At 49.8% G+C, this 13,602-nt stretch overlaps 1 protein-coding gene across 7 annotated transcripts; it reads left to right on the forward strand.

The window, feature by feature from the left end:
• Positions 1–1,991: 1,991 nt before the first annotated feature.
• Tafa3 (TAFA chemokine like family member 3) lies at positions 1,992–13,602 on the forward strand. 7 transcript variants are annotated; one of them, XM_021734780.3, is made up of 8 exons: positions 1,992–2,394; positions 3,632–3,690; positions 5,549–5,670; positions 6,050–6,137; positions 6,257–6,372; positions 7,333–7,482; positions 8,318–8,442; positions 9,611–13,602. In XM_021734780.3, exons 5-8 carry the CDS (start codon positions 6,258–6,260, stop codon positions 9,620–9,622), a joined length of 402 nt encoding a protein of 133 aa, XP_021590455.1. In that variant the 5' UTR covers positions 1,992–2,394; positions 3,632–3,690; positions 5,549–5,670; positions 6,050–6,137; position 6,257; the 3' UTR covers positions 9,623–13,602. The 7 variants fall into 7 exon arrangements, with proteins under 7 accessions (XP_021590455.1, XP_040143299.1, XP_077883156.1 ...); XM_078027030.1 differs by lacking the exon at positions 1,992–2,394 and adding an exon at positions 2,896–2,914; XM_021734781.3 differs by lacking the exon at positions 1,992–2,394 and adding an exon at positions 3,264–3,453.

Here is a 13,602-nt window from a genome sequence, read left to right on the forward strand (position 1 = left end):
AAAAAACATCAGACCCTACAGAGCAGCAAAGACAGGGACAAAGAACACGATGCTGCTTGCTATAGGTGTTCCCCTCCTGTTTGAGAAAAACGGGAACCAGCTCTCTGATAAATGACATAACATCACTGCCAGGTCAAAGACTGAAGAAAAATATGACTCCTGGCTATTTTTATTATTCAGTGTTTCTGGGACAGTTTACTTATCACTTCTGACTGTCACACAGCTCCTTATTCCCTGCTCTTCCCAGCATCTATGGAGTGGCTGCAAAAATAGGCCACAGAGCTAGGGTCTGGAGACCCCTTGCTTCTGTACCAGATGGTCCCCAGGGAAGTTGGCAGCGTCTGTGGGCTGTTGAACAGCACCCCGGCCCACCCAGACCCTGAGACTTTCATCTCCCGGAGCCACCCACCCATTCCTGACACCATCACACCTCCTCCATCCTCAGATTGCCCCAGACCTGGTAAGGTGGTCATCGCCCCTACCCATCCCAAGGTGGCAGAAGGTGAGAGGAGAAAGGTAGCAGGCTGGGAAGGAGCAAATCTGTGGGATGTTTTTCTCAGTTCAGACGGATAATGTCTAGCCATGAAGGGGGACTGGAGAGCCTCAAGGCTCTCCACATGCAGGGGTTCACAGTCCACATGCAGGGGTTCAGGGCCTATTATTTTTATTATTTGATGTGTCAGGGATACTTTGCTTGCCATTTCTTCCTCCTTGCCTTTTCCCTCCACATTACCCCAACCCCAGAGCCCTGTTACAGTAAGAGGTATGTCCCTCCTATGAAGAGAAAAACTCACAGAACCCCTTTGCCCTTTATTTTCCTAGTACTTTTCACATACAAAACATAACCTTACAAAGAATTATACAGTTGCCAGGCATAGTGGTGCGTGCCTGTAATCCCAGTGGCTTGGAAGGAGAATGGCAAGTTGGAGGCCAGCCCCAGCTATTTAACAAGGCCCAAAGCAACTTAGTGAGACCCTGTCTCAAAATAACAAATTTCAAAAGGACTGGGGATGTATCTCAGTGGTAAAGCACCCCTAGGTCCAATCTCCAGTACCTAAATAAATAAATAAATCGACAGTGGAAATTATATTACAGTTTTTTTCTGATGCTGACACTGGGTCCCAGAATTTGGTTCCCAAGTTGAGACTCACACCCATCATCCATAGGGACCATTCACCAGCCTATTATAGCCCTCCTGCCTGTCACTAAGGATACCATTTCTGGGGTAGAAATATTGCCTTCCAGATATCAATCTAGGAGAGGACTGCTGAAAAGAACTTTGTAGCTGGATTTAATGGTGAATATTGAGGCCAGCCCTCATCTATATACCCTACTGTCATGTATATCTAAAAACAAATTAAATATATATATATATATACATATATACACACATATATACATATACACACATATACATATATATATATACACATATATATCCCCCTCAAAAAAAGACCTCCTTTCAAAATAAAAAGGATCAGGGATGTAACTCTAGTAGAGGGCCCCCTGATCAATCCCTAGTAGGAGGAGGACAGGGAACAACTTTGTGCAACCATGGGAACGTTCTATATCTGCTCTGCCCAACACACTTGTCCCTAGTTTCTTGTGGCTACTGGACACTTTAAATAGCATTTGAGTGCTAAGTACAGTTTTAATGAGTTTTAAATTTAAATTTAAATAATATGCGGCTAGCGACTACCCAACTGGACGATGCAGTTCTGGAATCTTCAAAGCTCCAGACACCCTGCAGGTCCGGGCAATGCCTCCTCACTTCCAGCGCCCCACCGCCACCCCCAGCCCGCCGCCGCCCTTCACCTCCGAGCATCACCTCCTTCCCCTGAGCCACAGAACCAGGCGTCGGGAGACCTGCAGGTTTTTGGAGGACCTCCTCGGGGTTACCCATCTGGCCGAATCCGTAGGGGCCAGTGGTTCTCCCCTCCCTCCTCCTGTCCTGAGCCGCCAGGGGCCGCTGCGTGCCGGCTGTGCCCGCGAGCCCCGCCGAGCGCCCCGCGCTGTCCCGAAGGAAGCGGCGGCTGGTGCAGGGCTGGAGGAGTGGGGCGGCACCGGCGCCGAGGCTGCAGCGGCCGCAGCACGCTCCCCGGCCTTCAGGCGGGAGGATCGCAGAGGATCCGACTGAGCCCCGCAGGGCGATCGGAACCGGGCCCAGGGCTCTCATCACCGCCGCTTCGGTGATGCGGGTTTGGCCAGAGCCCCGCCGTCTCCTGGGGGCGCAGCAACTTGGTGACGGACGCAGACAGAGCCCCGGACTAGACGGCATTCAAACTGGCCGCACCCGACAGTAGTCTGCTTTTTCTGAGTCTTGGTCCCAGGTTCAGAGAGGCAGCGCGGACCTCAGGCCATCAGGTTGAACAGTGGGCACCTCTGTAAGGACAGGTAGGTCCCTGTGAGAGTGCTCAGAATTTTGGAGGACCAAGTGGACACTGGAGTTGGGTGAGGGTAGGTTGGGGAAAGTTGGAGGTTCTTGTGGTCTTCAACTCCTTGTTGGTGTGCAGGCTGCTCACTCAGTCTCACTCTAGCATGGGTTGGAGCAGGGGAAAACAGGCTGGGAAACTGAGGTAGCGCATAGAAGTTGAAGAAAAATTCCCAGAAGCTTTCTGCAGCTTCCTCTAGCCCCAATCCTCTCCCCTCCCCCAGGTCTTTTGAGTCTTGGGGTTCATAAGAGAGACCAGGTGAGTGGGATTGGAGGGTCTGGAAGCTCAGAAACAAGATCACCTGAGACAGGCTGAGCATGTAGCTCAGTAGTAGAGCCCTTGTCTAGCATTCCTGAGACCCTGGGTTCAATCCCCAGCACCCCTCACCTGGGAGAAGCTGCATTTCTAATAATGGAGATGAGGTTTCCTGATAGGGGCGGAGAGAGGAGAGACCTATTCAGGAAAGAGATACATCCAGAAAGGTGGGAGCATACCTATCCCCAGGGCATTGCCTCACTTCCTCTGAACACCTTCATTCCCCTTTTTAGGACCCTTGTTGCTGGGAGCTAGGAGGCAGGGTTCTCTTCCTTCCCGGGCCTCACCATCCTGTGTTTTACTTCTGCCTCCTTAGGAGGCTGAAAAAGGAGGAGTACTTAGGAGAAAATGTTGGGGAGCTGTGGCCTGCAGTTCAGAGACCTGCTGCACCCCCATTCTGGCTCTGTGGGGTGAGAAAGAGGGTAACAGTGGCAGAATTGAGCCAGCTGTAAGTAAGTCCAGGAAGCAAATGCCATGGGACATTGGTGGTAGAGGCAAACAGGATTCAGGGCTCAGGAATCCTCCCCAGAGGTCTATCCCAGCAGGAATCTATCTGGCAGATTCTGCTTAGAACCCTCCCCTGATCCTCAGCTCTGTCCCAAGATCAGAGAGATGACAGTGCTGATTCTTAGACCCCTCCTACCGCTGCTTCACTCCTGTGACATTGAAGCTCCCTGGCCACTGGTCCCAGGCTCATCCTGACTCTGTAAGGACTATTCCCAAGCCAGAGGAAGAGACTCTGCCCCTGCCTAGAACAGCTTCAGAACTGGACTCCGGCCAGCCCACCCCCTTGCCTTCTCCCAAGCCTTCCTTTACCCTACCACACCAGGGCCCGGGCTCCCTCTAGACCTCACAACTCACTGAAATCTTTCCTACTTGTCCAGGTGGAGTGAGTCTGAGACCAGCAGATGAGCAGACTGAAGCTAAAAGATCCCAACAAAAGGTAAGTGAAGAAACAGTTGAAGATTTGAAGTGTGAGGGGTGGGCAGAGATCGGGCATTTTATTCTAAGAGAGCAGCTGGGTCCTGGCATTTGGTTGATCCCTGATACTCTCAAAATTGTGCTGGCACTTGAGGGAGGTCAATAGTGACCCAAGGGATAGCTGAGCAACAACAGAGGCAGTGACGGGGTCTATCCCTGAGCTTGAGACCCTGATGCCTCCTGAGACTGCTTTTGCCCCCATCTTTGGCTTTGCAGCTCCCAGCCATTGTGTACCAATACTTCCCAGATGGAATTCCCTCCATTTCTAGCCCACTCTCTGGAACAGATTTGGGAGTTTGAACCACCAAGGATGGAGGAGGATAAGGAAAGGGGAAGAGAGTTTGGCTCAGAAGCAAGGTGGTGGATGGGCATAGGGAAGATTGCTGGGTTCTGGCCCCTGCCACCCCCATGCTGCCTGACCTTGGCAAATCATGTGCCTTCCATTAGCCTTCTTTTCATTTTTAAATGTAAATATTGTTTAAATTAAATGGCCACTACATTCCCCAGGTTTGACACTCAAAAAATGAAAAAGAGCCCGGTATGGTGGTGCACACCTGTTATCCCAGCAACTCCCTGAGGCAGGAAGACGCAAGTTCGTGGTCATCCTCAGCAACTTAAGGAGGCCTTAAGCAATTTAGCAAGACCCTTTCTCAAAATAAACAAACAAACAAAAAAAACAAATAAATATAAAGGGTGAAGCAGGGGATGTGGCTCAGTGGTTAAGTATCCCTGGGTCCAATCCCTGGTACAAATAAATAGGGAGTAAAAAAGAAATTGGTAGAAAAATAAGTCATCTTCTTTCTCAGCCAACCACTTTTCCTTCTTAATGGCAAACAATGTTATTCCTGTTTTTTCCATAGCTAATTTTTTGACGTTTTTGCTTGGTGTGGTTTGGTGTTTTGTGTGTGTGTGTGTGTGTGTGTGTGTGTGTGTGTGTGTGTGTGTGATATTAGTGATTGAACTCAGGGCTACTCTATTGCCAGCTACCTCCTTGGCCCTTTTTATTTTTAATTATTTTTCCTGAAATTGACCTTTATTTTGTTGTACTAAAACTTTCTGATACAAAGTAACCTTTTAGTACAGAACATACCAGGCTGTCAGATCCTGTATCTGCCTGCACACCACCCATCACAGCCCAATCTGCCTGCAATGTAGAAAAACGGCGTGTACCCAATGCCTCAAGAATGATCTATAGTTTTTCTCAGTTGTCTGAGCTAGAAAACTTGTACCTGAAAAAGAAAGGTCAGCATTGAGAACTGAAGCTTGTTTCTTTTTTGAACGGCTGTGCAAGAAGTCATATCCCTTTTTTAAAAAATACCAGTAATGGCTAAACTACAATCTCATTTCTAGAATTACAAAGAATAAAATCAAGTCAAAGACATCTTGCTATTAAATGAAATGTTAGGAACAGTATTAAAATATGGACCCTACACCAATAACATGCGGAGCCTGGTGTAGAACCTACTAACAGGACACTGCAGGACACACCATTTAAGGAATCTTCAGCCAGACTTATGTGGCCTCCGAAGTGCATGCCCTTTTTATTGTATTTTGAGACAAGCTCTCACTAAGTTGCCCTGGCTGACCTCCAACTTGCAATCCTGCCTCAGCCTCCAGAGTTGCTGAGATTTACAGGTACAGACCACCACATGTGGCTCCAGAGCTAGTTTATGCCTATTCAAGCAGCATAAATAATCCCTCTCTTTTACACATTTTATACACATCGTCCCACATGTTGCTGCCCCCGCTTAACAGTGGATTATCATTGGAGATCACTGCATGCATCATTATATAAAGCTTTTCCCATTGTGTTTCCATAGCTGTTTGGAAGAGACTGCCCTGGTACAGATTTCTCTTCAATGCATTTAGCCAGTCCTTCACTGGTGGCTGTTTGGGTTGTGTCCAGACTTTTTGAGTTTCCGTTTGCTCATCTATAAAATAGGTAATAACTATCCTACTTTGTGGAATAGTCATGAAGGATTCAAGAGCATGCCTGGGTTAAGAACTCAAAAAAAAAAAAAAGGCGGGGGAGTTAGCATGATTGGTCCTCCTACACCACAGCCCCCCTTTTTAAAAAAATTTTGGGTGATACCAGGGATTGAACTCAGGGGCACTAGACCACTGAGCCACATTCCCAGCCCTATTTTGTTTTTTACTTAGAGACAGGGTCTCACTAAGTTGCTTAGCGCCTGGCTTTTTGCTGAGGCTGCCTCTGAACTCTGGATCCTCTTGCCTCAGACTCGCCGCAAGCCGCTGGGATTACAGGTGTGTGCCACTGTGCCCAGCTCTAAGACCCCTTTTAAATGTCACTTCCTCCTCAGGTCCTCCTTTCCTGCTCCTCTGTTCTCTGTGGCATCCATCGCTTCCTACAGTGACTTTGTTCCAGGCTGTGAGCTGCCTGGGGACAAGGTGAGCATCTTACCCACCCTTGGCTCCCAGAGAGCATAGCACAGAGAAGCGACTGGGGCTGGGCACTAGGAGAGCCCCTCCTGCCTGGAGCTGTGCGAGGTGTGCCCTTCTCTCCACAGGATGAGTGAAAGAGCCGCGCAGAACTGGAACGCGGGCCACTGGCTGCTGGCACTGTGCCTGACATGGCTGTGGACTCTCCTGGCCTCTGCTTCCTCGCAGCCTCCCACTGCCACAGGTTAGCGGGAGGCGGCAGGGACTGGGAAGGAGGTTTTCCAGCACACCTGGAAAACTGGATAACACCCCACCCTGTTCCACACAGCGAGCTGATCTCGGAGGCAGAGTAAAATCCATAGGTTTCAGGGTTCTGGCTCCTCCTCTGTTCATCACCCAGGCAACTGCTCCCTTCTGCTATCCCCGCCAGGAGGATGGCTGGGCAGACCCACCGCTCTCTGTCCCTTCCAGGCCAGAAGGTGTTCTGCAGGGAGAGAGGCCCTCGGGTGGGGGCTTAAGTCTCGTCTCCTGGCCTAATTCTGGGGTTTTCCTTCTGGGATGGCTAAAGCCTATATAAGCGGATGATCCTCCCCACGCACTGTAAGCCCTGGGGCCCTTGCCCTCACCCTGAGAATGCAGGGAGGTGGGGGCGGGACCTGGTGCGGTGGGACTTTAGTTTTCTTCTGCTCCGAGCCAGGGTCTGCCAAAGGGTGATGAGTGCGTCCTTCACTGGGGAAGAGCAAGAAGATTTCATCTGCTTCTTTCTCCCCTGCCATTGGATTTTTCTATGTGTGATGCTGGGGACCGAACCCAGGACTTGATGCTGCTGGGCACATGGTCCATCAGTGAGCTAAAACCACAGCCCTGGAAATCTCTTAAATAACCTTCCCCCAGCCAGTGTAGTGGTGCACACCTGTAATCCCAGTGACTTCCGAGGCTGAGGCAAGTTGAAGCCAGCCTCAGCAATTTAGCGAGACCCCATCTCCCAATAAAATATAAAGGGCTGGGGTGCGGCTCAGTGGTAGAGTGCTTCTGGGTTCAATCCCTAGTACTTCCTGCCCAACACACACAAACAAGAAAGGAAGGAAGGAAAGGCCTTCTCCCTAGCAGGTAGAAGGGGCTCAAGGACCAGCAGGTGGGTGGGAGGGGAGCAGGGCTGGAGGCCTGGGCTGGGGACCTGACCTGAGGTGGCTGGCCCCACCAGTCCTTGTAAAGCAGGGCACCTGTGAGGTGATCGCTGCTCACCGCTGCTGCAACAGGAACCGCATCGAGGAGCGCTCCCAGACCGTAAAATGCTCCTGCTTTTCCGGCCAGGTGGCTGGCACTACGCGGGCAAAGCCCTCCTGTGTGGATGGTGAGTGAGAAGCCAGGCCCTGGTCAGGGGGACTCTGAGCAGAGAGATAAGGAGGTCTGGTTGGGCCTTGCCATCTGCCGGGGATCCAATTTCATCCCCATCTCAGGGCTTTCATGATCAGAGTCTCAAATGATGGGGCACCCTCTGGGGGACAGGAGGGCAGATATGACTATCTCTGTGTCGTAGATAAGGAAAGCTCTTGTCGTGTGCTGGCCCTCACTGCCCAGCCCACACCGACAGACACGTTCCCTCATACTTTAGGCTTTCTGCCACACACAGCCTTTCAGACGTGGGCTCTTCACCTACTGCTCTCTCTTCCACATGCTCTACTCTCGTTCCCACCCCTGGCTTTACATGGACACGTGTGTGCCTTCACATCACCCTTTCCTACCTACCCACTCTGGCTTCTGTTCTCACCCTTAAGTGGCATCCGAGTCACCACGCCCACTGTGATCACATGCATGCCAGCTTGTGCCCTCCTGGTCTGTGGACCTCTGCACCTGGTGCATAGTTGCTCACACACACCAAGCTGCAGATTGGTGACTCTGCCAATGACATGGTTGCCTCAGAGGCAACTTCACCTGCCTCCATTCCCCCTTGATGTCTTTGGTGAGATGCTAGGACCCGTAGGATTAAAGTTGGTAGGGGTATGTCCCCAGGCCTCAATAGTTCTGCCTCTCTGGGCAGCCCAGCGTAGGGCGGAAGACAAGGGAAACACGGGACTCCATGCCAGGGGTGTGTGGAAATGTGTACCTCATTCGCAGACCCCCCCTCTTGACTGCCGGCTGTGCTCGCAGAGAGCTTAGAGCTGCACTCCTGCCTCCTGCCCCAACAGCCTCCATCGTCCTGCAGAGGTGGTGGTGTCAGATGGAGCCCTGCCTGCCAGGGGAGGAGTGTAAGGTGCTCCCGGACCTGTCGGGATGGAGCTGCAGCAGTGGACACAAAGTCAAAACCACTAAGGTATCCAGGTGGACACCTCATTCTACTCCTCTTCTTCCCCTTTCACCTGGGGCAGCCAAGGGAGCACAGGAGCCCTGGGGATCCAGGATGGCATGACCCAAGGTGGTATCTGTGAGCAGTGAGATACTCACTGCATCCCCAGGTGGTCCTTCCATGTACGGTCAGACTCTGGGGACTGGTGTTAGGGCTCTGGATCAGAAATCCAGGAGTGTCTTTCTGGCAGATTTTTTGATGTCCATATGCCTTGGTTTCTCTTCTTTGCCTACAGTGAGTTTGCTTCTGGAAAACATCAAGTCTATACAAACAAAGTGGGGAATTGGGGAAACTATCTAGATAATTCAGGGAGGAGTCTCTCCTCCTACCTGAATTCCAGGTATAGTAGCTACTCTGCCCACCACTTCTCCATGGACTGTCCCCCCATTCCCACAATTCTAAACTCCTTACAGTTCACACCTCCCTTCCTCTAGTCAAATTGCTCTGTCTGCTGTGACAGCACCCAAGAGGATTATTATTTTCATGGTTTGTTGCCTGCCCCATGAAACAAGGGGTAATTAAAATTTTATCAAAGTTGTTAGCAATGCCATGCGTGTCATGGTTAATTAGTTGCATCTCTCTGTCATCACCATTTGTACAGATGAGTGACACTGCGGGGCCAGCCAAGGCACTGCCTTCTACATTCCGTACCCATCACCACACACATCAAACAGGCAAACAAACAAGAAGACAAGGAAAGGCAGCCTCTACAGTTTTGAAGAAAGCAACCATTTTCCCAGAGCACAGAACAATATGGAGCAGGGAGTTTGACTAGATATAGAGCATCTTATCTGTAGGCAGAGAAAGGAGACAGCCATTCTGAATATACCTAAGCCTAGATGAGAGTGAGACCCACCACAGAGCTTGTGACATTTGTCGCCACATTATATGTTTAGGCTTTTAGCCCATGAAGCCTACACTGTGCTTGCAATTTGTACAGTGACCTGGAAGCAAATAGTGGGTAAAGTGTGCCTGATTTACGTTTGCATGGTCCACCTGGCCACTTTCCCAGCCTGGACTGCTTCAGGAGCAAGGGACCAGCAGCAATGTGACCTGCATATCCTGGAGAGTCTCTGGCACACTGGAATGGATCCACCTTGTCTTCTCTAACCTTCCTCTGTTTTTTGCTGTCCAGGTCACACGATAGGTCTTAGGGATCACAGCCAGGACAAGAGAAGCTTGATTGAGCCTTGGACTGAAGAATGGCATCCAGTCATCACCCAGCAAATTTAGAGATTAGCTCACCTGGACTCATGCTCCATGTCAAATTCAGCATTACCTCTCTTGATTTTAATCAAGTCGCTAAGCAGACATGGATGGATCTCCCACCGCATATCTAGAAGACTGTGCTCTGCTAGAGACAAAGAAGGTCAAGACACAATTCCTGCCTTTAAGGAATATCCAGTTGGGCTGGGGGAATTGAAGACAGATAATTTAGGTCATTGAGAGTCTGTGGCACCATGACTTCTGAACCATCTGCTGTGGGCATGGTAGGAGTTTGGGGATGAAAATTTCGAAGCTCTTTGGGTACCCCCCTGGTCACAAGGCACAAAGATGAGAATTCACACACTCAGCACCTTTCCATCCATCCTGATTCCCTGGTAAACTGCTAACAAGTTGAAGGAAAGCTTTCTCCCTTATGCCAGGCCAGCGGTCTCTCATTTGGATGGGATTGGATTGACTTGGGGAAGGAAAGCAACGATCGTGACAACTTTTCCAGCAAAGCATCTGTGGAGTCCGGGCATGTTTGAGCTGTTTGTTGGGTACGGAAGGCGCAGGTCCTTAGAATCAGCCTCATCCAAGCACCTCAGGTTTCTGTTCATTTCCTTATTGTAACGGATAAGAAAGCTGGATGTGGTGGCGCACCCCTATATAATCCCAGCAACTCTGGGGCTGAGGCAGGAGGATCACAAGTTTGAGGACAGCCTGGAAAATTTAGCAAGACCCTGTCTCAAAATAAAAAGAGCTGTGGGTGTAACTCAATGGTAGAGTGCTTGCCTAGCATATGTGAGGTCTGGGTTTGATTCCTCAGCATTAGAGAGAGAGAGAGAGAGAGAGAGAGAGAGAGAGAGAGAGAGAGAGAGAGAAACTGAGCCCCAGAGTGCTGAGATTGAGATGATTATCCCATGAGCTCACAGCCTGGTCTCATCTCAAATCTCTAAGACTGCAGCCTTTCACTAGTGTGGACATTGGGATTCCAACCTGGACCTTCCTTGTTACGCCTGACCCTGTAAAGCATTGGCTGGACAGTAGCAACATTTTTCATGGAACATGCTAGACACTTTGACCAAGTTTACTGTTCTCCTATCTGCAATAACCCAGAATCTTCACACACCAGGATGTAGAGTCACTTTGTCTCCACTCTGCCCTAAGCCCCCCCAAATTCCAAATAGGCTCCATGATAACACAGAGGTCACGCAGCCCACTTGCAGTGGGGGCGCTCGGTTGGCATCCCCATTGCCTGCTCTGACCCGTCTCTCTTGTGGTCTTTAGCCTCTGACACTCTCAGAGGTTCCGGTTCTAGGAGAAAGTCTGGGAGGAGTGTAGGGCTGGCCAAAGTCCTGTCCCTTCAAAGTCACCCGCTGAGGTGGTAGGCTGGAGCCTTTGTCTAGGGCTGAGGGTCAGCTGGCACCATATGATAGTTTGGATGCAGCCTCTGTGACGGTGGGGATCACCAGGGCTTTAGGGGGTAGGGTGTCGTCAGAAACCAACTGGGGTGATGCCGCTTTCTGATCCTCAGGAAGGCAAATAAGATGATTTGGGACTACTCTCAGTTCCTCCCTCTCTGCCTACCTCTTTATACAGTAGAACCAAGACTGATGTGTCCCTCACCCCACCCTAGTGTATTTTTTCTTTTTCTTTCTTTTTTGTTAATGGGGTGAGCAATGGTGCCAGCTTCTCGCTGGACTGTAAATATCAGTGCTCTGACAACTACAATTTCTGCATACAGGGGGCTCTCGGGTGGGGTTATTGGGGAGCTGATCAAAGCCATCCTTGCCTCCTTCAAGGCTGGGAAGGGACCTGGAGGAGGGAGTAGAGGTTGACATACTATTCCTGGAAAGAGTCGGAGAGTAAATATTTTAGGCTTTGCAGACCACAGAAGTCTCTGTTGCACATTCTTTGTTTTCGTTGTTTGATTTGAAAAAAAAAAAAAACTTTCAAAATTGCAAAATCATTAGCTCAAATACAAAAAAACAACTCTTGGCCTTTTTTTAGACGGTCACTAATCCCAGCGAACCTCGGAACTCAGGCCATGTCTGCAGCTTGGGATGGCTTCCCAGCCTCCTGTCCTCCCTGGGTGCCGTGGAAACCTGAACTTGAGGGCAGGGGTGGGTTTTGTTTTTCTCTGAATGCTCCTTTACAGATGGGTAAGTTAGTTATTTAGACCACAAGTGAGACAACTTTAGCAGAGTCAGGCAATAAAAGACTGCTCTTCTGGAGGCCAGGATGTGGGCTCCTCCATTCCCTCCCCACCCTCAAGACTGTGTCTAGGAGGGAGGGACAGAGCTCCAGGCCCCTGCTCATCATAAGCCCACCAGTGCCAGCCTCTGCACCAGCCAACCTCATTCTCCTTCCTTCCCTGGCCTCCCTCACCCCTGCTCAGAGGAGACTGCTTTCCTTTGACACATGCTGGGATCTGGTATTTTATTTTATTAGCTCCTCAAGGCCACATTTCCTCCAAACCTATTCATATATTTATCTGAAGGGCTTTGAAGGGTATCCTCGGCATGGCCAGAAAAGCCCCACATGAAGGATCTGATGGAGAAGGTGTCCCACTTTCCAATAGTAGCTCCCTGGGATCTTGTTTCCAGCTAAGTCAATATTTGTGTGCATTTTGTAGCTGTGCAATGACAGCCTAGAATGTAAATTGGTTTCCCTGGATTGTCTTCCTCCTCTCCCCTTAGTGTGCTGGGCTCTCACATCCTCTGAGTTCACAGGCACCCTCTGCCCCTCAGCTGTGAAGGCCTTAGGAAGGTTGCTAGTTACAGATCACGAGCGGATTTCTATTGCCTCCTGGCAGTTTCCTTAAGGTCTGTGAGTGACATCTTAATTAATGGCCCCAGACAGTTGCACAGAGTTGATGCTGTAGCTTCCTAAAATCACAAACTCACAGCTGGAAGGGATTTCAGAGGCCAGTTAGTTAACCCCCTCATTTATTAGATAAGGAAAGAGTGTCTTGGAGAGCTTAGGTAATTTTCCCAAAGATACGCAGCAGACTGCTGGCTTGTTCACCCAGACAAGTGATCTTTTCATTACTGCACATCACTTCTTACCCCAGAACTGATGAGGGACCTGGAAAGTAGTTAGCAAGAATGAATGTGAAGCTAGGTGCTGTGGTGGACACTTGTAATCCCAGCGGTTCAGGAGGCCGAGGCAGGAAGATCTAAGTTCAAAGCCAGCCTCAACATTTAGCAAGACCCTAAGCAGCTTCCTGGGTTCGATTCTCAGCACCACATATAAATAAATGAGTTATTGTCTTTGAATAAAGTATAAAATAGGCTGGGGATGTGGCTCAGTGGTTAAGCATCCCTGGCTTCAATCTCGAGCACAAAGGAAGAAAAAGAGGAGGAGGAGGGAGGGTTGAAGAATAAGAGAAAGAAGGAGGAGGAGAATTATTAACATGAAAGAGTCTGGACACTTTCATGGCTTGAGTGCAAGAGGACAGAAGAAAAATGGAAACATTGAGAGATATACACACAGAAAGAGGGAAGAAGCAGCCAGGTACAGTGGGGCACACTTGTAATCCCAGTGACTGGGGAAACTGAGGCGGGAAGATGACAAGTTTGAGGTCAACCCAGGCAACTTAGCAAGACTCTGTCTCAAAAAGTAAAAAGGGGTGTGGATGTAACAGTGGTCAAGTGCCCCTGGGTTCCAGCCCAGTACTGCACCACTTCACCACCACATCAAAACACCAGGGCACAGGACACGATAAAACAAAACTAATGCCACGACAAAGAGAATTGATTTTTGCCTTTTCTGGAGGGAACGGAATGGAGCCCCTGTCAACCCCTGAAAGCTGTGAAGCCAGCCCTGATGGCTTCTAGGTTCTTACACTCTGCGACACGAGTCTGTCAATGAAACTCCTTGGTCACCTTTCCTTGTTAATAAAGTTTTATTGCAACAGAA

The sequence above is a fragment of the Ictidomys tridecemlineatus genome, chromosome 11 (assembly GCF_052094955.1).
Source record: "Ictidomys tridecemlineatus isolate mIctTri1 chromosome 11, mIctTri1.hap1, whole genome shotgun sequence".
NCBI lineage: Eukaryota > Metazoa > Chordata > Mammalia > Rodentia > Sciuridae > Ictidomys > Ictidomys tridecemlineatus.